Here is a 24,454-nt window from a genome sequence, read left to right as displayed (position 1 = left end):
AATGCTTGGAACGGTATATTTAATGCCTGAAGTATTTAACACTCTGCCTTTGGAGACACTCCTTTCCTATATCTCAGACTCTGGACTTTCCATTGCTTCATTCCTCTTTCTCATTGTAATTTAATTTTTCTTTTTGGATCTTTGATCATTCCAGCCACAGTCTGAGAGTCTTATATCTTATCTGTGTTCCACAAAATACATGTTTGCCTTTCTGTCTATCCCCCTAACGTGACTTTGTGGTGTTAGAAGCAAGCTGAGTGAAGACAGAGGCTCTCAGGGCCAAAGGAACTAGCCCTTGATAACACTGAGTTCTAATTTTGCTCCCTCCCCACATTCTATAAATGTAAGTTGAGTTACTCAGCAAAAATTAAGCAGAGAACTACAGAAAAGAGAGACAGATATCACAAATGCTTCTTTTCCTTTTCCCAAATCCAGAGTCTTTGCTAGTTACCTTTTAATCACCCTCTAAAGCCCATTATTAGCTTATTTTATTTCTGCGTCAATATTTTAACCTTGCTTGAATATCTTATTCCCTTCTCCTTTTCTTTACTAAGGAAACTATATACAGCTAAAAAATTCGTTTTTTTTTTTTGAGACAGAATCTTGCTCTGTTGCCCAGGCTGGAGTGCAGTGGTGCAATTTTGGCTCACTTCAAGCTCCACCTCCCAAGTTCACACCATTCTCCTGCCTCAGCCTCCCAAGTAGCTGGGACTACAGGCGACTGCCACCACGTCCAGCTAATTTTTTTTTTTTTTTTTTTTTTTTTTGTATTTTTAGTAGAGACGGGGTTTATCATGTTAGCCAGGATGGTCTCAATCTCCTGACCTCATGATCCGCCTGCCTCGGCCTCCCAAAGTGCTGGGATTACAGGCGTGAACCACCACACCCAGCCTAAAACAATTCTTTATTCCAAATTTCCCGATGAAATTGAATTTGAAATAAACCTTCTATTCATTTAATATTTTATAGATTAAGAACACTCTAAATTGTCTGTTTTAAAGCAAATATTTAACAAATGCTAATTACATTCCAGACACTGAAATTGGTGCTGAGTATTCACGGAGAAAAATCATGAGGCTAGTCTTTATGAAGCACAGAGTGTTAGATTTTAGCTATGTGAACTTCTCTTTTTTTATTAAAAAAAAATAACGAAAAACACACACACACATTTAGAACATCTTACCCACCTGACTACACACCAGCCCACCTTCTTGTCCCTCTTCCTTGCTTCACTCTTTTCTATAACGCTGATCACTATCCGACACACATAGTTATCTTCGGTAATAAAATTTTCGTCCATTATCCCCAGAAGAAGATGTTTCTTGGTTCTAAAATAGTGATGGACATTCACTTAAAGCAGGTTCTCAAGTAACATCCTTTTGTATAAGATTGCTTTGTTATAATGTTTTGAGGAAAAAAATTGCTTCCTACCTGGGGCCACTGTGTAGTTTGCACGGTCTCCTCTGTCTGTGTGGGTTTTCCCCAGGTCCTCCAGTTTTCTCCCACATCCCAAAACTGTGCACATTAGGTGAATTGGTGTGTCTACATGCTCCCAGTGTGACTGAATGTTGGTGTGTGTGTGCGTGTGCCCTGTGATGGGATGGTGGCCTGTCCAGAGTCAGTGCCCACCTTGTCCCTGAATTGCCAGGATGTGCTCTGGCCACCTAAACCATACAGCTGGAATAAGCAGATCGGAAAATGAATGAATGAATGAATACAAATTATTATAAAATAAGAATTTGTAGAATAGTCAATAACTATACAAATACAGTATAAACTAGACAAGAAGCAATGCAGTCTGAAAGCACTCAGGGAGCCCACTCTACCGATAATAGTCTTGTTGACCTACATCATTTAGAAGGTGCTTCTGACAATTTTTGCTTTGCATATATCCATTCCTTGATTTAACCTACTGCTATGACCACCAACACCCACTGTTTAACCAAAAGTTGAGTAAATAATTACCTTACTTGTTTTTATTCCTCTTTCCTGAATGTATGTATTATGTATAATTCACAATTGTTTTAATAGTTACTATTAGAAGTGTTTTGAGTCTTTATTTACAACTTGGGTAATGTTTCTGTGACCAGAAATACGTTGTAAGTACTTAGCTCTTGTTTATATCCATTACCCTATGATCAGATTGGCTTTGTTCTACCTTGCTTCACCTGAGTCACAGTTCCTAAGAATCTATTAATTATGTTAAGTGATGCCTTTGTGTTACCCAATACATATTTGTTGAATAAGTGAAGCATATATGTATCACAGGCATTATAATCCTGATTTTGCACATGGGAAGAGAAGTTTAAATAATTTGAGGAACTTTTTAATCATCACACTTCTTGTAAAAAGTAGTACCATTTACCTGGTTTCTAAATTCTTTCACTACATTATGATGTCTTTCATAGACTCCATTATCTATGTTTTTGGCTGAACAATGAGTTAAAGACACTAAGATAACAATGACAAGGCATACATGCAGTAAGAATGAAAATTAGTGGAATACTTAACGTTGTGGTTAAGACCGATCAATATACAGGGATGGCCGGTGGATGTGTAAAAGAGAAAGACAACAAGATGTTGACCACTGTGGGGGTTATAATAATGATTCCAGACAGAAACAAATGGAAATGAGTATTTCACAACTGATGCTAGCTATTCACAGACTTTTGAATGTATACCACTTTTACACCAAAGCTGTTCGCCTTTGACTTACCAGGCTTTCCACAAATACCAAATACTGTTTAATCTGGAAATGGTAGGATTTCCTGTCATAGAAAAGTATAATTAATATTTTCTCCTTCATTTACAGAAAGCTTAAACATGTGGATTTCAAAATGAAATGTTTTTTTTAAAGTTAATAAACTAAACAATTAATAACTATCAGACCAAAATTACAGCAGAGCATTTGTTACAAACAGTAGAGAAGCTGAAGGAAAAAATGTGTCAGTCTGCATCATACCACAGAGTTAATCAGGCATATGTACACAAAACATATGTAAGTAAAAAGTTAAATAATAAATATCAATTAAATTAAGATTTACATTAATATTTGAAGAAAAGGTAAATATTGACTAAGAGGAAAAAGGAGAAAGCAATGTTTTTCAGACAGGGCAAACATCTGAATAAAGATCAGGAAGTTTGAATACATGTACTTCTTGTAAAAAAACAATACCAGGCGTCAGGCATGATAGCTCACTCCTATAATCCCAACACACTGGGAGGCCGAGGTAGGAAGATTTCTTGAGCTCAGGAGTTTGAGAGCAGCCTGAGCAACATGCTGAAACCCTTCTTCTACCAAAAAAAAAAAAAAAAAAAAAAAAAAAATTGGTATGTGGTAGTGTGTGCCTATAGTCCCAGCTACTTGGGAGTCTGAGGTGGAAGGTTCACTCGAGCTCAGGAGGCAGAGGTTGCAATGAGCCAAAATTGTGCCATTGCAGTTCAGCCTGGGTGACAGAGCCAGACCAACTCAAAAAGAAATAAAAAATAAGCAGTACCATCTAATCTCATCTAATCCACCCAGTGTGATTGAGGGAAATCTTGTGATTAAGGTGAAATGGGAGAGTTTTGGCCCCCTTTGCAGGGTGTGTGACAGGGGTGTGTCTATCTGTTTGACTGCCATGAGCTCAAATCCCTTGTGGGAGGGAGAGCATGCGGACAGGCAGGTGCAGGGGCTGGGTGAGTCCTTTGGGCTCAGGCCCCACTGTAGTGTCTAGGGGTGGGTGCCTGGAATGCCAGTGTTACAATGCTCTTTTAGCTCTGCCATCTGCAGACAGCTTAAGTGTTAACCAGCTCAGTGACTCCTCAGCCTTTCTGCAAAGGCAGAGGGCCAGTGTGACAGCTTTCTGTATTCTAAGCTCTTGTCCAGCATCCCAGAAGAAACAGGTCACACATGAACTCAAAGGATGAATGTAGGGGTTTTACTGAGTTGTGGAGGTGGCTCCTAGTGCGATGAATGGGGAGTTGGAAGGTGGATGAAGTGGGAAGGTGATCTTCCTCTGGAGTTCGGCCATCCAACAGCCAAACTACTCTCTGACCACTCCCAGCCAAACTCCTCTTGGCATTCAGAAGTTCCTCCTCTTCTCTCTTTCTCTGCCTTGTCATTTCATCTGCTTGTCTTCTCATCTCCTCATCTGCTCATCTGATCTGGAGCTTAGATTCAGAGTTTATATGGGTACAGAATAGGTGGCATGGCAGGCCGAAAAGCAATTTTTTAGGTCATGAAAATAAGAATGTCTGTCCCCATTTTAGGCTGCCAGTCTCCTGGCTTGAGGGTGGGGCACATGTCAGGGAACCACCCTCTTCTTTATGTGTGTGTGTATATATATATAATATTATATATATTTTATTATACTTTAAGTTCTAGGGTACATGTGCACAACGTGCAGGTTTATTACGTATGTATAAATGTGCCATGTTGGTGTCCTGCACCCATTAACTTGTCATTTACATTAGGTATATCTCCTGATGCTATCCCTCCCCCTCCTCCCACTCCACGATAGGCCCCAGTGTATGGTAGGAACCACCCTCTTCTACCCAGTATTTCCCTGTCTCTTGTCTGTATCAAAGGGAAAGTGAAATGATCTAGTTTATTTGAATTAAGGATTTGCAGAATGTTAGGTATAGCTACTATTGTACTTTCCAATTACATTACTATAAAACTTCATGGCAGGGACTATTAATTAATCATTTATTTGAACATATGTTTGTTGATCACTACAGATGTCCCAGGCACAACTGTATTTTCTGGGGACCAATGGTTAATGAATCATACAAGCATTTAGCTTATATTATAGTAGAGGGTGGTCAGCACAGATAGTAAAGAAACATAGAAAGCAAAGATCAAGATAATTGTATATCATGGAAAGAGTTATGAATGAAGAAAAGTGATATAATTGAGTTCTTCTGGACAGGCTCGAGGCAGACCCTGGTTGTGTTCATGAGGATTGGTTTGTTTAAGCTTCACTGCCAGTGCTTGGACAATTGGCCAGGTTTCTTCCATTTTTAAGATAATCCAGAATAATCCAAACTTACCTCTACGATGACAGCTGCCATTTATTGCTCTTTCTATATGCTTTTATCAGTTATATTTGTGGCAGGAATTAAACTTATGACAGATTTACTATTAAGAAAAACAAAGCACAGAGGTTCAGTAACTTGCTGAAAGCCACAGGGCAAGTAAGTGTTGCTCCGGGATTTGAATCAATTCGTCTGTTTTCATAGTGCTTCATTTTAATTGGGATATTTTATTATGCTGGTCAGGTATATTCACCTGATTGGGTAAATACAAGGGTTAATAAGTTTCTAAATAAATTCCATCCTATATCCATCCTCTGTCTCCTCCTTGTGACCATTTATTTTCCTTCTGCTTTTAGTTTATTTTTGTTTCCTTTAAGTCTTGGATACCTCTGGCTTTCATCTTCACTTTTCCCTATCTCTTTTTTGTAAATAATTCTGAATTAATTGTCATTCTTGCTATTCTCTAGGTACTTGCCCATTTAAACCCCACTTTAAAAGTGTCCTCTGAAATAAGCATGAAATGTGAGAACAGAAAGAACAGAGTGAGAACGAATCCTTCTGTCATGTTAACTCAGTATTTCTTTTAAGGTCTTCTAAATCAACAATACTTCCACATTTAATAACTGTGTTTCCCTATTTTCCAAGATGAACAATATTTTCTGACAGATTTAATTCATGTGAGAGCAGCAAGAAATGTCAAAGGTGATTCCAAGTTTTTAGCTGAGAAACTGTATACATGGAATGTACATTTATTAAGAAGAAGAAACACATTGGGAAAAAGTACCCATTTTTTGATGTGTTAAGTTAGAAAATCATATAATATATTGAAGAGAATATGCCAAGAATCCAGTCAGATATGTGGTCCTGTAGATCAAGCACTGGTATGGAAATAACAATTTTTGGAAATTATCAATGTATAGCTGTTATCTCAAGTCATGAATCTGTAAGAAATTAATTCCCATTCTGCCTTTCTCTGGGTACTGTTCAATTTAGTTCAATCCAGGATAAGTTTTTTTCTTTTTTTTTTTTTTAAATAAGACCAAGATTTGAACTCTAGGGCACGAAAACATCTTAAGTTAATTTAAAGAGGAATCAGTTAATCTGAGGGAGGATTGGGTTGTGAGTGTAGCAAAAGGAAAACCAAGAGAATGATGTCGTAGGGAACAAAGTATTTTGGAGAAGAAAGTTTATTATAAAAAGTGAATAATCAGTTATTTAAAATTCTGTTTATACAATATGTAAGATGAATCCTAAGAACTAGCCCTTGAATGGGTTTATATTGAGGTAATGGTGACTTTAGCAGGATAGTTTTTATAGAAATAGTAAAGAAAAAGGCCTAATTAGAATAAGTTCGAGAAGACCACAGAGAAATTTTTGAAGCCATTTGTTGTTAAGAAAATTAGAGAAATGGGGTGATCATGTGTATGGTGGTACGATAAACAAAAGATGGCTTTTGCTTGTTTTTACATAGGAGATATTACATCATCTTGGGAAGTCAATGTAAGTGAACAAGTAGAGACGAAAAAAATGGAAAAATTGATAGTGCCAGAAAAAAAAAAAAGAAGGAAAATTGCAAGCTTGAAATCTTTAAGGAGACAGGTGAATGGATTTTAATATACAGATGGAGATTAATCTTAGATGAGGTGGTACAATTTAACCACTGTTGAAAAGGATACTACCTTACATACTGATGTAGATTTTTTGGTATATTTGATTAATGAAACAGAGGAAACTCCTTTCTGAATTTTTTTTGCTTAAGATAATGTTAACGGAAAAGTCAGGTTAACCATTGAGTTTGTAGAAAGAGAAGACAGAAAGAAATTTGAGAGTTTGAGAAAGAAAAAGAGATGGAGAATAATCTTTTAGGAGATTTGCAAACAGATTGATTAGTAAGAGTGCTGGGAAGTTACATTTCAAAAACGTAAGATAAAACCAGCTAATATGGTCACATTCAGCTATTTGAATGTATGCACAGAGCAGGTAGGGTTGGATTTAACCAAGCTGCATTTTCTAGATGCTTATGATGAATGAAGAGGTAAGCAAGGAAGTTGTAGCTTTAAATTTAATATTTAAAATAAAATTTTAATGATTTCATTAAAAATGATTTTTATAATTGTCCCCAGTAAGTGGTGCATGCTAGGTATAATACACAGTGAGATATGAGGGACTGACAACAATGAAAACGTGGCATGGTCAGTGAGGTTGCTATCTCAGTGGGCACTGAAATACTGTAGAGTGCAGAATCCCCAGAGAGAGTGGGCTGGAAAGATAGGAGGTGGAGGTCAGAGAATGAAATATCTGAAACAGATAATGGAGGAGTTTCTCATACTGGAAATGAAATTGTCTGCACTCTAGGACAGTGCTGTTCAAATAGCAATGTTGGGAATAATGGAAATATTATTTACCTGCACCGTCCAATTGCATAGTCAATGCCACCTGTGGCTGGTAAGTACCTGAAGTATGACTAGTGAGACCTAGGAAATACATTTTAAATTTTATTTAATTTTAATTAATTTAAATTTAAATAGCCATTATATGCCTAGTGATTACCATGGTGAATAGCATAGCTCTCAACTAGGATCATCTAGTGGGTGACTGATTTTTGTGTGTGAGCAACTGATTTCTGAGTGTGGGTAAGGTTATTGGAGGCAAATTCAAGAACTGAGAGCCCAGAGTATTGGAATTATCACCCACCTGAATTTCGAAATCACTAATGATAATCATGATAGGAGTAGAGGTCAATAAGATTTAAGAGAGTTGAAAAAATAATAAAGAAATGAGAAGAATTTGGTAAATGTAACAAAGTGAGTTTTTTAATAGCGTAACTGATAAAATAAGCTACAGAGATGCTGTAAGTTTTTAAGGGAGAAAAGTACAGAAATGTCTAAATTAATATGATCATACACTAATAATGATAGATGATACAGCTTTTTGGATCATAATAATATAAAGTATGTGAGAAGTGTTATCAATCTTCTTTCTCTTAGAAATAATTAGGAACCAGGTGACATTCTTCATCATTGTTCAAGCTAAGCATCATTTCATGGATAGTGAGAGGTTAATACTTTGTTAGGAAACTTTAAGGTAAGTGAAATAATTAAGGAAATGAGGATAAAAACCCAGTTTTTGCAAAATCTGGTGAAAGTTATGAGAGGTGAGGCCAGCTGGACTTCCTGGATGGAGTGGGGAGTTGGGGAACTTTCCTGTCTTACAAGAAGATTGTAAAATGTACCAATCAGTGCCATGTAAAACACACCAATCAGCACACTGTAAAACACACCAATCAGTGCTCTGTAAAATGCACCAATCAGCACACTGTAAAACGCACCAGTGTTCTGTAAAACGCACCAATCAGCAGATTCTAAAAGTAGCCAATTCTGGGGAGGATTGTAAAAGGGGCACTCTGATAGGACAGAAACGGAACATGGGAGGGGACAATAGGGAATAAAAACTGGGCACCCCATCCCGCTGCAGCAGCAATCCAGTCTGGTGCCCTGTGTGCTTTGGATCAGCACAGTAAAGCTTGCTACGGCCCACTCTTTGTGTCAGTGCCATCTTTAAGAGCTATAACTGTAATCCCAGTACTTTGGGAGGCCGAGGCAGGTGGATCACGAGATCGAGACCATCCTGGCTAACACAGTGAAACCCCGTCTCTACTTAAAATAAAAAAAATTAGCTGGGCATGGTGGCGGCCGCCTGTAGTCCCAGCAATTCGAGGGACTGAGGCAGGAGAATGGCATAAAGCCAGGAGGCGGAGCTTGCAGTGAGCCGAGATCGCGCCACTGCACTCCAGCCTGGGCAACAGAGCGACACTCGTAAAAAAAAAAAAAAAAAAAAAAAAAAAAAAAAAAAAAAAAAAAAAAAAAAAAGTTGTAACACTCACCGTGAAGGTCTGCGACTATGTTCTTGAGGTCAGCGAGACCACGAACCCACCTGTAGGAACCAACTCTAGACACAGACCAGAACAGAGATAGAAAACCATTCTTAATTTATTATTTTAGTAATCACCTATTTAAACTGGTCTTATTAATGTCAATGGTCTCTGCCTTTTCTTAATTCACCTAGAATAGTAAAAAGCATAGATTTATTATTTGTTTCCATATTTTTGATAGTGGAGTTTTGTTGATATATGACTTAGAGCCTCCAACATTTTTTTGAGTATTTCATCAATTTGTGAAAAAACAATGAACAAGCAGCATGTGTACATTTAGGTGTTTAGAGATCATGCACAATATTCCTAAAGAGAAAGTTTTCACATTGCCTTTCTGCACCTGCTTCACTCCTGTGGAGTGAGTGCACCTCATGCTGGACACCTTTGAGTAAGAAAATCTCCACACAGACATGAACGTTGGAAGTTTTAGATCACTCCCCAGTCATCTGAAACCACAAAACCCATACCAAATCCTCCACCTAAGTACAGTTATCTAATCTTCTGCCTCTCCCCAAAGGAAAGTTTTAGAGGAGATTGCTTAGTTTCATCACTCGGGTATAGCGTCCCCCACCGCCCATATTTTCCTGGGTTCTGTATTGACTACATCTTGCTGCTGTAACAAATTGCCACACATGTATTATCTTAAGGCTCTGTAGGTTAAAAGCGTGACATGAGTCTTACTGGGCTAACATCAGGGCTCTCACTAGGGATATATTCCTTTCTAAAGGCTCTGTGGAAAACGCTGTTTCCTTATTACCTTCCCATTATCTAGCCCAAATTCATTGGCTCCTGGCTCCCTTCCTCACTCTTCAGCTAGTAATATTGCATGTCCCTGAGCGTTCTTTTCTTTGTTTTGGTCACATCACCCTCTGACCACATTTAAGAAATATCTTCCATTTTTAAGGACTCAAGTAATTAAATCGTATCTACCCAGATAATCCAGGGTAATTTTCTCATCTCAAGGTCTGTAATCTTCAAAATTTACAGCATCTCTGTAGCTTATTTGATCAGTTACACTATTGAAAAACCGTAACAGTATCTGAAACATCCCTTTTGCCAAGGTGAGCCGCCATATTCAGAGGTTCTGAGGATTAGAACGTGGGCATCCTTGAGGGCTATTATTCCACCTCCCGCAGATTCTTAACAACAATTTACTTTGTTATATAAATCAGTAAGTTTAATGAAAAGTTATGGTGGGATTAGAAGTAGATTCAATTCCTTAAGGTGTATGTAAATCCTATGGCTATAAATCCTATGACCAACTACATGTGCAACATGTTGTTTTTCTCCTGTTCTTCCAGATAATAGAACACTGTTTATACAAACTGTTAACTCTTTATTGCTCATGTTGTGTTGTTCAAATTTATAATATCACAGTCAGAATGCTTTGTGCAGTGAGTTTACTTCACTTGTACTGGATGCATCTTTTCAGAGTATTTTTAGACCTAAGCGAGAGAAAATAGAAGTTGGTTATTTTATTAAGTTTAAAAAAAATAAAATCTAAATACATAGAAGTTTAAAGAGGCTTCAAGTCCTAAAGACACTCTAGAGATCCTCATTAACCAGTAGTTGTACGGATATCCAATTACTTCAGCACTCTTTGTAGCTGTGGTTGCCCCACATAGCATCATCTGATTTTGTAATCCAGAAATACAGCATGCTTTCTATAAGAATTCTGCTACCCTGCAGGAATGACTGAAAGACAAACAAACAACTAAAAGCAGTGAGCCGAGATCTCGCCACGGCACTCCAGCCTGGGCGACACAGCGAGACTCCGTCTAAAAAAAAATAAAAATAAATAAAAAATAAAATAAAAACTAAAACCAAAAAGACCTTACCATGTGCCAGTCTCATTCTCTCTAGAATCGACCTGCTTTTTTCACTTTCACTCTCCTGAAACTTCAGGTTTTAAAAATCTTTTAAAAATCTTGTCCTGTGTATTCCTTGCTGTCTGCAGGATTATCCTAGGGTGGTTGTTCTGTTGGGAACTTTTCCAACCTTGCCAGAAGAGGGCACTCCCATCCATATCCACGTTAAGTAGCTAAGTAGCTATCAATTTCTTCTCCATGCCCCATTACCAACACCATCTCACTCTCAATCTCTCGCTCTCTCTCTCACACACACACACACATACACACACACACACACACACGTGTTTGAATTTCCTACAATAGCAGCCAGGTCTGTGGCACAGCTCTTCCTGTCTTAATATGTGTCTCTGCTTAATATCTGATGTGGCTGAGAATAAACTAGAACCAACATCTCCAGGCAGATTAGCTAGCCTTAGGTAGATGTAAAGAAGACAACCTGACTCTTTTCTGAAATATTCAGAGCAGCCTCTACTTCCAGAATCATGGAGGTTCTCCACGTTCCTCCCGTTCTGCCTCCAAGCACCCCTTCTTAGCTGCACAGCAAGAAACAATACTGACAGAGCAGACAGTTTGAGATCTGTAACATTCTAATGAGATTATTTCTAAGGAGAATATTTGACTTTTCTCACTTTCTCTGCAGAGAAACAAATTGTCATTCTCCTCTTACAGAGGGGCAGTGGAGTGTCTCTGGGTCAGCTGAGTGCCTATATCAAAGCTCCCAGCCTTGAAAAAGACACCCTGTTCCCAGGCCTCAAGATATTGAAACATTAATTAGATAATTTAAAGTAGGGTTTTCTTCTGCAATGTCTGAAGAAGTGACCTATGCGACACTCACATTTCAGGATTATGCTGGAGCAAGGAATAACCGACATGGAAATAACCTAAGAAAAAAAGGTAGGAGTTCAGAGAACACCAGCTGTGTCCTTGGGGGAGTGGACAGGTGTTAAATGATTTGAGGTGCCGGCTTTAATGCTGGTGTTAAAGACAGTGTGCTGTGAAATCTCCAAAATGGGGACAAATCTTGTGGAATGTATTAGAAGAGTGAGTGTTCCCAAGGTTGAAGCGAAAATATGTGGCTTTCAGAACCTCTTTAAAATTGTGTGATATCACTATGTTTCAGGAAGCTCTGTGTTGTAGAGAAAAATTCTGACTGGACATACCAGAAATTGAGCCTGGGGAATTAGAGATTTCTTTTTATGAATATAATCCTTGATATTTATACCTTGTTAGAGATGCGAGGAGGATATTCTTTCAGAAACCAGATTGGAGGCTTCTAAAATAGAGAAGGTAGAGGACGTTTTTCTTTTAGATGATGTAAGTTACTTCAGAGAAAACTGGAAGATGAGTGAGTGGATTAGAAATGGATCAGAGCTAGTTTCTCTTTTGTCAGTATTTTTTCAAATTTTAGGGTAGTTGAAATCCAAGTATAATTTGTAATGTTGAACCAGTAATAATAGTATTTGGGTAGTATTTTATATACATTATATACAGATATAATTGTGATGATAATTCATAATAATATTCGAATATTAGTATTTTCTCCATTACATAGACTAAGAAACTGAGGCTGAGAGAAATTAGGTAATTTAACAAGCTCACACAACTGCTATGTGGGGAAGCCCAGACTCAGTGCTGGTCTTCAGCTCATTCTCTTATGCCTAATTGGAATAAATAGCAGTCTCCATGTTCAAGAATCAAATCAGATTCTGTGGACATAAGACCACATCTCTTATTTTCAGATATGTTAACTGTCCAGGTTCTCCTGAATCATGTCAGTCATCTGAACTTCTTTCTCCTGCCCTCTAGATTTATCTTTACGTTTTGTGTGGTACATGACATTTGAGGGAAGGATATTTACAAAAAGATGACGGGAATAGACTTTGCATGTGTCTAATAAAGGTGGTTCCACATTTTTGCCTTTTTTTTTTTTAACTTCTAATTCTAATCTGTGATGAAAAAGGGAGGTGTGGATATGGTGCATATCAGTGCACCTGAAGACTGTAACGCTATATCTAAAATATTGGGCTAGATGTTATTTGGACCTAAATCAAGGGATACAAAGCTAAGGAAAATATGACAATCACTGATATTTTAGACAACTACTACTATGAGTAGGATGCTAATGGCTTTCTGGTCTATTCTGCTGTTTGTAAGTTAGACTGCACATTCTTTCTTTCTTTCATTCAATATTCATTAGTTATTAGGTGATAAATAGCATGAATCATAGATAAGTTATTGTTAACAGGTAAAAGATACTTTAAAAAGTAGAATCCACGTTTACAAGGCAGATAGAACATCTGCCTTATAGAGACTTTTGAGCTTGAAAAAGCTTGAGGTGTCTCCTACTGTCAGTACCATCCAGAAAAGCAGTTTCTAGATCTCTCATTTATGAATTCAATAAACTTGAGGAAGAAAAGTGGGTAATGATGTAAAGCAAAAACCTTGAAATTAGGAGAAGCTTCCTCTTAAAGGGAAGAAGAGTGGTGGAGAAATGGAGGGGAACAAATGACGGCACCCTCATTGCACTTCATATTAGGCATTTTCTTTTTCTTTCTCTTTTCTTTTTTTTTTTTTTGAGACGGAGTCTTGCTCTGTCGCCCAGGCTGGAGTGCAGTGGCCGGATCTCACCTCACTGCAAGCTCCGCCTCCCGGATTCACGCCGTTCTCCTGCCTCAGCCTCCCGAGTAGCTGGCACTACAGGCGCCCACCACCTCGCCCAGCTACTTCTTTTGTATTTTTTAGTAGAGACGGGGTTTCACCGTGTTAGCCAGGATGGTCTCGATCTCCTGACCTCGTGATCCACCCGTCTTGGCCTCCCAAAGTGCTGGGATTACAAGCTTGAGCCACCGCACCCGGCCCTATATTAGGTATTTTCTAAATGAGGGCATCAAAGGAGCAAGAAAGAAATGTTAGTATCTGGAAGCTCTCTAAGTGTGAGAAATAAACAAACCAAAGCGAAACAAGCACGAAGCAGTTCTGTTTGCTAATTGCTTTGTGGGCTTTCTCCAGGGCATCCAGCTCCATCTCCCATTTGGCGTCATGCTGCCCTGGGTCTGCTAACTCTTTGCCTGATGTTACTGATTGGGCTGGTGACGTTGGGGATGATGTGTAAGTATATCCGCATCGAACCCAACAAAAGTAACTAGAAAACGTATTTGTAAACCATGTGTGATCAGCTTGGATTGCAGATGGATCCTAGCATCCTGAATCCTCTGATACTTTTCTGCTGTCTCATATCTCTCCTATTCGTCATATCTTCCCAATAAACCGGCAAAAGACATTATCAGGATGTGGTTCTAAGTTCATTGTTTTATCTTGATAAGCTCAACTGGACTTAAATGAAGACTCTTTGTTTCTAGTTATTCATTAGAATAAAGAGCCTCTTTTCTGCCTAGACACACATTCACTTATCATTCCAAGGCTGAGAAATAAAGTCAAGAAATATGTACTGAAGGAAGTGCATGCTATGTTATTTACCTGGAAGACTTAGCACTAGACTAGGCTCAGTCTGCTTACATGAGACTTCTCTAGTGGAGAGAAATCTTCCAAGTAACAGCAGCAGCCTGATTTCAATGAATGAGAAAGACATATAAACAAGGAGGAAGAACGGCCTGATACACTTTACCAACTAAGAGAGTTGAACCATCTCCACATGACAATGGAAGGTCCACTCTCAAGCACCACGGCCACAAAGTAACGTTCTATTGATTCTGACCCATCCTTGGGCAGTTGGGGATGAACATGGTAGGGAGTTCTTGAGTAATGAGAAAAACATCCTGAGAATACAAACTTTATAGAGTTGTTAAGTATATGGTATACAGAGTAGTGAATTGGCATGGTATTCACTTACAGGGAACTCATAGTCAAGAAAGTTAATTTGCTGAATGATACTAATATCTCCTCTGCTACATTCACTTTTTAATGATTCAATGGATAATCTTTTAAGATTTAATGGATAATTAGGATTTGGACATATCTTCGTCAACACAAAAAGAGGTTAATGATGTGCCTTGCTCTTTTGAAAAGGAATATGATGTTCAAGCAGCAGTGACAGATATTCTGGAGCCAATCAGTATGAGATTAGCAATAAATATACAATAATGTATATTTAAAAATTAAGTGAAAATGCAATAACATATGTCCATTGGTTTGATATAGAAGGGTGACATTTCTTTTCTAAAATTTAGTGCTTTTGGTGCAGTGGTTCTTAAATTTGTTGTGCTGATGGAGCACCTTAAATGCTTATGAAAAGGGCATATTTCATGGACCCATGACCAGAAATGGTCTGATGTGCCATTAAGATCTGCTTTTTTTTCCCCTTTTGGTAAACAAGCATCTCAGGTCATCTGCAGAGTTTGTGATATCCATTATCCCAAAGAATGCTGTTTTCATTAAAACAACAATTACATCATCTATTTCCAAATAAAATAAAACAAAAATAAAATAATTTCACGAAAATGAGTGGCAGAATGACTGGCCTTTCCTTAGATGTGATGTCAGAAATACATAATTATTAAATCATTATTTTAATATAGTGTAATAATAAAAATGTAAATAAAATTAAAAAGAACTATAAATAATTTGGAATAGAAAGGCATCTGGTTTGTTTCTTGCATGATACCTCAAATACTAAGAGCTACTAATGAATCGTGAACAATTAAGAAATGTTTCTGTCACAAGAATTGTCTACAGTTATGAGAATAGAAGAATATATGAACTTGTCTCTTGTCATGTCTTGGAGTTTTGCAGATATCTAATGACATTAACTCAGATTCAGAGAAATTGAGTCAACTTCAGAAAACCATCCACCAGCGGCAGGATAACTTTTCCCAGCAACTGGGCAACTCCAATAACTTGTCCATGGAGGAGGAATTTCTCAAGTCACAGATCTCCAGTCTACTGAAGAGGCAGGAACAAATGGCTATCAAACTGTGCCAAGAGCTAATCATTCATACTTCAGGTAATCAGACTTAGACCTGCTGACCAGTCAGATGGCATATGTCACCCTGGTCTAAGTTGATCACATGCACCACCTCAGAGTATTGAGAGAGTTATGTCATCCAATGAACCTCAGTGATGTTGCACCAAATTTACAGACAGCAAGGAAATATACAAATTCATTTAATATTTTTGAAGCCACAGGCAAATTTGGGAAGTATCTTGGAATGATACCAATCCAGATACTTCAACCCCTCATTTCATTAACTATTTCTAGGTGATCCTGTTGTTATGAAAGCTTAAAAGCATAGCTGGTAATTCTGAAGCCAGAAGACTAAGCCCTGAAAAGAGAATCCCTATTGCCCCAACCCATAACCAGGGGTCACCTTATTTTCAGAGGCTTCTAAAGCAGTATGGTTTCATAGTGCTGGCTCTCAGATCCTGTTGTTCAATTAAATGATTTTTGTTTCAAAGCCTTCTCCAGTCACTCCAGGATCATTCACTTTATATTATTGGGTATAATTTCCTTTTCAGACCACAGATGTAATCCATGTCCTAAGATGTGGCAATGGTACCAAAATAGTTGCTATTATTTTACAACAAATGAAGAGAAAACCTGGACTAACAGTAGAAAGGACTGCATAGACAAGAACTCCACCCTAGTGAAGATAGACAGTTTGGAAGAAAAGGTAGGGTTGAGTCTCTTTCTCTAGTTATAGACATTATCCATACAATGAGAGAGAAATAAATAAAATATCTGATTCACATGATGGAAATTCAGTGCATCTTGAATTAGAATTAATACATGAATTTAATGAATATTCTCATCTATCTTAACTCTGCAAACTGGAATGTGGCACTCACATAAAACTTTTTCTCTGTTTTCTCAGGATTTTCTTATGTCACAGCCATTACTGATGTTTTCATTCTTTTGGCTGGGATTATCGTGGGACTCCTCTGGCAGAAGTTGGTTCTGGGAAGATGGCTCTGTTCCCTCTCCATCCATGTACGTCTCTAACTATTAAGGGTAAACACAAGCTTTCCATGGAATCCTGGGAAAATTAATAATGATTGTGAGAATTATAAATACAGACAGAAAAAGAGGAGTACAACATACTGAGAAAAGAGCTCCAGTAACAAACATTGAAAGAAGGTATAGTTTATTTCATCTCTGTGACAAATTTATGGTGAGGCACTGAACTTTATCTTTTGGTAGAAATGTGTTTATTTAACACACACACCCCTAATACTACATTCAAAGTATTTTATAAATATTAACCCTTGAAGAAAGCACTGTTACATTCCCACTTTATAGGTAGAAATATTATCACAGAGAGATTAAGTAATTTGCCTGAGGTCACTCAGCTCATAAATTGCACTTTAGGGACTGTGCACTCAGTCACTCAGCTGTTGTGATTCTCCATCACCTCCAATCCAAAAGGGTACTGCTGGTCATAAGAACACACACCAACACATTTATTTATACCAAATAACTGTCAACTATTTTCTAACAAAAAGTAAGACTGAATTGACTGATTAGTTCAAGAATTAGTGTCATGTTGAGGACTTGCAAGTTACAACATATGTATGGCAAGTGTCTTTTATGAATTAAAATGAACTAAATCTTCCATTTCAAGGTTTGGATGAGAATATTTAAAGGACAAATAGAATATATAACACTTGGAAACTTTCAATTTTTTTAACTATTTAAAGTTATGAAAAAATAGATGTCAACAAAAATGTGTAAGGGGATATTAGGTTTGCTAAATTCTTTCACAGACGATAAAAAAAAATTTTGAGGAACACCTCTCATCATAAGTACATTTAAATGAAACAACTGTATTAGTATTTTAAATATAATAGTATTTTTATATTAGATAAAATTTAAGATCATTGGCATCTTAATGGATTTTTAAATTTTTTATTGATACGTAAGAGATGCATATGTTTTGGGGTACATGAGATAATTTGATACACTCAGATAGTGTGTAAAGATCAAATAAGTGGAATTGGGATATCTATCACTTTAAATATTTATCTTTTCTTTATGCTAGGAGCATTCAAATTATTATTTTCTCATTATTGTGAAATGTACAGTAGATTATTGTTAATTGTATTCACCCTAATAATCTATCAAATATTAGGTCTTACTACTTCTATCTAACAAGATATTTGTACCCATAATGGCTTTTTATCTACCTTCCTCCCCCAACAAATAATTATCCACCCCCTCCCTCCTGTTTCACTCTTCAAAGCATGTTGTCAGTTTTCTTAAACTGAATAATAATCACTCATCTTCTGTCAAAGATGTCATGCTTCAGCTGTGACTCAGCAGTTCCTTAAATCACAAGCAATGCTAGGTCTATTACTTTCTTTCTGGATACACTTTATCTTCATCCATTTCCCAGTGTTTCATCGTGGCTACTTCTACTCAAACACTAATCCCCCATTCTCTAATCACCGTTATTAATCATATCAAGTCAACTAGTCTGGTTTCACATTAATAATAATGACAAAAAGCACATGCAGAGTAATACACAAACAAAAAAAGTGACAGTTACTCTTCGTGACAAGAGCAACACTCGGCATAATTGATTATGCCGAGAACATTCATTAAATTCATGTATTAATTCTAATTCAAGATGCACTGAATTTCCATCATGTGAACTGATTAATATTAATCTGAGGTGTTGCTACTAGACTGAGGGTTTCCAGGAGTAGTACCATGACATCATGTAAACACATTCCATGTTGGAATCTAAGATGTGTCCCTTCTCCCAAAGGGATTTTAATCATCCTTGGCCTCTCTACTCACTCTTAATCAAAGTGTGAGGGAGGTGGCCCCCACAGCAGGGTTCGGAACCTACAGACCCTGGCCCCTGAGACATGCAGCTGTCAGATAAGCCAGCACATCAGACTCAGGTTAAAGAGACTGAGCTTCCAGATTGTAGAACCATTTCCTTGACTACTGAGTAAAGGCCCAGGCTAAGATTTAGTAAGCCTAGCCCTGAAGCAAGAAAAGAATATGGCAGTGTAATGCAGGTCATTTAGGAAAACACAATGTTGGGCACACAGAAAATTTAGACCTGACAAGTATAATTTTCTAAAGAGATTATTTCAGGGTTAACATCACTTTCTTAGCAGAGGAAGTGAATACTATTGTCAGCACCATATCTATATAGTCATTCATTTCCTCTTTTAACGTCTGTCCTGTTCTCTTTTTACCCACCACATATGTATAACTATGTGAAAAGTTATATTTGTGCATAGTAAAATGTGATAGCTTTTTATAACAGAACGTGATTTTATTTTTATGTTTTTCTTCATAAAGTCCCAGAGAACTTCATGTACTTCTAATATAAGCTGAACTGAGTAGCTTTCATTAATGGAATTCCATATTTCTGAAGGACATACAAATTCTCAGCCCAGGATTTAAGTATTTGCTTAAAGAATTCTACCTGGGATCTTGATTAACTTAAAATAAAGAACCCAGATGTGCCAGCTCCAGGCAGATTTTGTGCCAGTTTTAGGCAGCTTCAGAGTTTGAAGGTTTGTGGAGGCAGAAGTCTCTCAATATTCAGATACATGACATTGGCTGTAAGAGCAACTGAGAGCACTAAATAGTGATCATGTTTCAAATATAGAATTTATAATACATTTCAAATTAATTTTCAGATTTAGTACTAAAGAACTGGACCAGATCAATGGATCCAAAGGATGTGCGTATTTTCAAAAAGGAAATATTTATATTTCTCGCTGTAGTGCCGAAATTTTTTGGATTTGTGAGAAGACGGCCGCCCCAGTGAAGATTGAGGATTTGGATTAGTATGCTTCTTCCAAATTCTCCAAGAAGTAAGAGACTTGGAGAGGAAAGAGGAAACTACGGTACCAGAGCCAAAACCAGCTTTTAAAATGACTGTGTATTTACATCATCAGACGAATGAACTTGTTTAACAAACATTCTCCAGTTCCTTGTCTGACATCTTCTGATTTGATGTTATTATTCAGTCTTACAATTAACCCTGGGGACCAAGGGGAATAGCCATACTATGGCTTTATGATTGTCTCAGAATCATTTCACTGAATTTCTTTGCTTTCTCAAATAAAGACTCCTTTCTTACATTATTATTATATTGTCACGTGTGCACTAGGGTGATATTTAAATATTTAAAAACTAGGGTGATAATTAAATATTTAAAAACACAGGCCACAGCACTAGAACAAGGTCCAAGAGATGCCTGTCGTGATAGTTGCTGGATCATGTGGAGGTCTGGGGGATCCCAGGCTAAGGATCCTGGTAGCTGGGGCTGCAGCACTGTATCAACTGATTTGGAAATATTTTATTTAGCAAATGTTTGTACCACTGTGAACCAGCTAAGTGTCACCCTGCACTTGCAAAATAACTTTTCTTCTCCAACAACCCTACGAAAATAAGTATTTTTATTAATCTTTAAAATTTAGATGACTTGTAATCTAGGTGAAGAAACATAAGCATTTAATATTTACTTTTTTTTTTTTTTTTTTGAGACAGTGTCTCACTTTGTCACCTAGGCTGGAGTATTGTGATGTGATTGGCTCACTGCAGCCTTGATCTCCTGGGCTCAATCAATTCTCCCACCTCAGCCTCCAGAATAACTGGGATTACAGGCATGCAACACCATGCTCAGCTAATTTTTGTATTTTTTTGTAGAGACGAGGTTTCACCATGTTGCCCAGGCTGGTCTCAAACACCTAGGCTCAAGCTATCTGCCAACCTCAGCCTCCCAAAATACTGGGATTACAGGTGTGAGTCACTGCCCCTGGCCAATAGTTACATGTTTATCATTTATCTAGATTAGTAATATTGATGTTACTGATTTTGTAATCTGGGCGTTATTATAAAAATATATTTTCTTACAATTGATATTTTGTTTCCCTCAGAAAAGTCCTAATAAACTGTTTGAAGACATTAAAATATAAAAACCATTATCTTTAATTATTTAGGCCTTTCCTGAATCACAGTTTGTCAGTGTTCCTGCACACTAGATGCTAAATATTGTAAATCTAGGGTTCAAGATTTTTCCTGGAACAAAATTGCTGATTTCAGAATACTGGTAAAGGATATAGTTTTCCATTTATCCTCACATCGTTCCATAGCTATATGTAGGCAGAAAATAATGGTGAAATTAGCCTTTGATACTGATTTTGCTAGATCAGAAATCTAGAATTTACTGGAAAATTGATATAATCCAAGTTCAAAGTTAGCTGCATTTCAGTACTTTGACAGTCCTTTGAAACTACAACTTCATACATACCATCTAGTAGCTTCTTATTCTCTAAATATTTAAAATTATGAACTAATCAGTGTTTTATATATGCACCAACAGAAACTGTAGAATAAAGGAAAAATGTCAACGTGAAAATTTAGTAAGAATTACAAACAATATATTTAAGCACAACTTTTGAAATACAGGCAATTATCATAGTTCAAGTAAACAGAGTCCTAGCTCTTATACAGGATTCAAACATAAGTTACATACACATGGATTAAAGAAGAAACTTGATTGTTTCATTTCTCTTTCGCAGTATGCCCCTGGCATTCTCACAAAGATAAAATTATTTATTAAATTTCAAAATCTCTGCCTCTGACTCCCACACATTTGGATTTCATTTTACTCCCAGGAGAAAAATAACTTCTTTCATTCCTCTATTTCTAATAAGAAGATCTACTTTTAACAATTAGAATACCTTAATTGGTTATTTTGTTCCTATTAAGAAGTTATAGGTTTTTTTCTGGTATATTGTATATTTTAATTCTTATTTCATGTAAACTCTTTTATACTCATTAAAAGTTCTGTTTCTGACCTCCCAGTGCTCTGGATCTTGATCAGCTCTTATTACTAAGAGCCTCCTCCTTGCTGCCGTGCTATCATCGTGTCATCCCTGACGGCCTCTACAGTAGATGCACAAATCCAGAGTTCTCAAGATACATTAGCCCTTTGTGTCAGAATGCTTCATCCTTTGATTCTGGTAACTTAGCTTATGAGACAGGGCTTGTTTCCAGAAATTTTCATCTCTTTCTTTTTCTTCTCTCTTCCTTTCCTACTGCCCCCAACACCCTCTCCAGTCAAAATCCCTGAGCTATTTTATTTATATATACAGGTATGTGCAAATGGTATATTTTTAGGGGGAAGACCATTGATGTGGTTTGGATCTGTGTCCTTACCAAACCTCATGTCGAGATGTAATCCCCAATGTTGGTAGTGGTGCCTGGTGGGAGGTGACTGGGTCATGGGGACAGATTTCTCATGAATGGCTTAGCACCATCTTCTTGGTGCTGTTCTCATGACAGTGAGTTCTCACAAGAGCTGGTTGTTTAAAAGTGTGTAGCATTCCCCCAACCCCCACACCACACCCTCTCTCCTGCTCCTGCTCCAGCCATGTGAAGTACCCACTCCTCCTTCATCTTCCATCATGACTGTAAGTTTCCTGAGGCCTCCCTAGAAGCCCAGTAGTTTCCAGCATCATGCTTCCTGTACCACCTGAAGAACTGTGAGCCAATTAAACTTTTTTCTTTATAAATTACCCAGTCTTGAGTATTTCTTTATAGCAATGTGAGAATTTAATGTGGGTTCCAAACCTGGCTTCACATCAGATTTACACAGATAGTACCTTAAAGGCACAGATATTTGTGTCACACATCAGATCTATAAAATCAGAATGATTGGAAGACAGAAATGGAGAATCTATAAGTTTCTCAAACTACACAGGTGATTTTTATTAACTCAGCCTGAGTGGCAATGTTTGGATAAATAACATCAATACTAACTCCCTGAGCAAATAGGCCCAGAGACAAAGGTGCTGGAACCATCTTCAAATTGAATGGCTCTTTCTGCAATGTTAGCAAAATTAGTTTGGTTTGTGCAGACCACATGAGGTCAGGACAGGTCAGAATTGGTACAGATGTAGTGACAATTCTCAGCTATTTCACTGTTGTAATCTTAGCCAACAGCCCTTACTGAAGGTATTAATTGGCATGGTCAGGATGGACAAGTGATATGGAGTTTGATCTATCTAGCTCTTTGAAAATAGTTTTCAATTTTGCTGCACACTGAAATTATACTGGGGAACTTTGAGGAAATACTGATGTCTAAGATTGTCCTACCTCTTAAAATGCTGATTTCAATGATGAGAAGTGTAGCTGGATTATTAAAAATAATTAAAGTTTCCTATATGATTCCAATGTGAAGCTAAGGTTGAAAATCCTTGTACTGAGGTAGGCCCAATGGCCCTTATTCCAGTAAAATAGCCAACCCTCCATTATATATTAAGAAAACAAGTGAACTAGCTCCATTGGTGATGAATACACATGGTTGAGGCAGGGACAATAGTGTTGATGGCACATTCGAGGCTGCATACAAACATATATAAACATACTTGTATATATTTGTACTTACATGCAGAAGGATTTAGACACATTAGTTTTCCTCAGGGTAGGTATGATGGAGTCAAATTGGGCAAGAAGGGGAGATGATACACTTTTGGAATGAGAATCCACTGTGAAGCTGAGGACTGAAAACAAGAGGCAGATTATAAACAGGTGGCCAAAATTAACAATGTGGTCCTCAAGCAAATGTAATTTTTTATTCCACAGGTATATTAGTTTTACTGAAAAAGTAACTACAAGTTGTACACCTGTCTGTCTGACTTACTTCCTTCCTTCCTTCCTTCCTTCCTTCCTTCCTTCCTTCCTTCCTTCCTTCCTTCCTTCTTTCCCTGCCTCCCTCTCTCCCTCCCTTCCTCCTTTCTTCTTTCATTCTTTCCTTCCTCTCTCTCTCTTTCTCTCTCTCTTTTTCAGGGTATATAACAATATAAATATAATAAAACACATCTCTATGCTATGGAATATTATTTAGCCTTTAAAAAGAAAGAAGCCCTGCCACTGCAGCAACATGAATAAATATGGAGGATGTTATGCTAAGTGAAACAAGCCAGATACAGAAGGACAAATACTACATGATACCATTTGTATGAGGAACTTCAAATAACCAAACTCATAGAAGCAGATAGTAGAATGGTGGTTGCCAGGGATTAGAGGAGAGGGAAATGAGGAAGTATTAGCCAAAGGGTAGAAAGTTCAGTTACACAAGATGAATAAGTCCTAGAGATCTACTGTACAGCATAGTGCCTACAGACAACAATACTATATTATATGTTTAGAATTTTCTAAGAGGGTAAATCTTATGTTGTGTTTTTATCATACAAAAATAATAACAATAAATAAAGAGGGTGGGAGGACTTTTCAAGATAATGCCTATGTTTATGGTACACATTGTTGTGATGGTTTATTTACATGTGTATACTTATCTACAAACATTAAGTTGCATATATTACATATGTACAGCTTTTAAATGTCAATTATATCCAATAAAGTGTTTTTTAAAGAAGACATATTTATGAATGAGGCAAGCAAGTAGGGATGGCATGCCTAGTGGCTTCAAATCAGCCAACATCAGACCAGCAACAGAGGCCATGGAGGGAAATAGCAATACATAAGGCAAGAAAAGTGCCTCATCTTGAATTATAGCTCCCATAATCGTCACATGTCATGGGAGGGACCCAGTGAGAGGTAATAGAATCATGGGGGCGTGTTTTTTTCTGTGCTGTTCTCATGATAGTGAATAAGTCTCATGAGATCTGATGGTTTTATAAAGGG

General features: G+C 37.3%; 1 protein-coding gene across 1 annotated transcript; it reads left to right on the top strand.

Annotated features, from left to right (window-relative positions):
* Positions 1-11,386: 11,386 nt before the first annotated feature.
* Positions 11,387-19,963, top strand: CLEC12B (C-type lectin domain family 12 member B). Its single transcript, XM_007967585.3, has 6 exons — positions 11,387-11,715; positions 13,831-13,929; positions 15,563-15,781; positions 16,294-16,448; positions 16,650-16,765; positions 19,435-19,963. The coding sequence occupies exons 1-6, from the start codon at positions 11,625-11,627 to the stop codon at positions 19,583-19,585; spliced, it is 831 nt and encodes a 276-aa protein (XP_007965776.2). The 5' UTR covers positions 11,387-11,624; the 3' UTR covers positions 19,586-19,963.
* Positions 19,964-24,454: the final 4,491 nt, after the last annotated feature.

The sequence above is a fragment of the Chlorocebus sabaeus genome, chromosome 11, assembly GCF_047675955.1.
Source record: "Chlorocebus sabaeus isolate Y175 chromosome 11, mChlSab1.0.hap1, whole genome shotgun sequence".
Classification (NCBI taxonomy): domain Eukaryota; kingdom Metazoa; phylum Chordata; class Mammalia; order Primates; family Cercopithecidae; genus Chlorocebus; species Chlorocebus sabaeus.
Note: the sequence above shows the minus strand (reverse complement) of the source record. Positions and strands in the feature narration are given on the sequence as shown.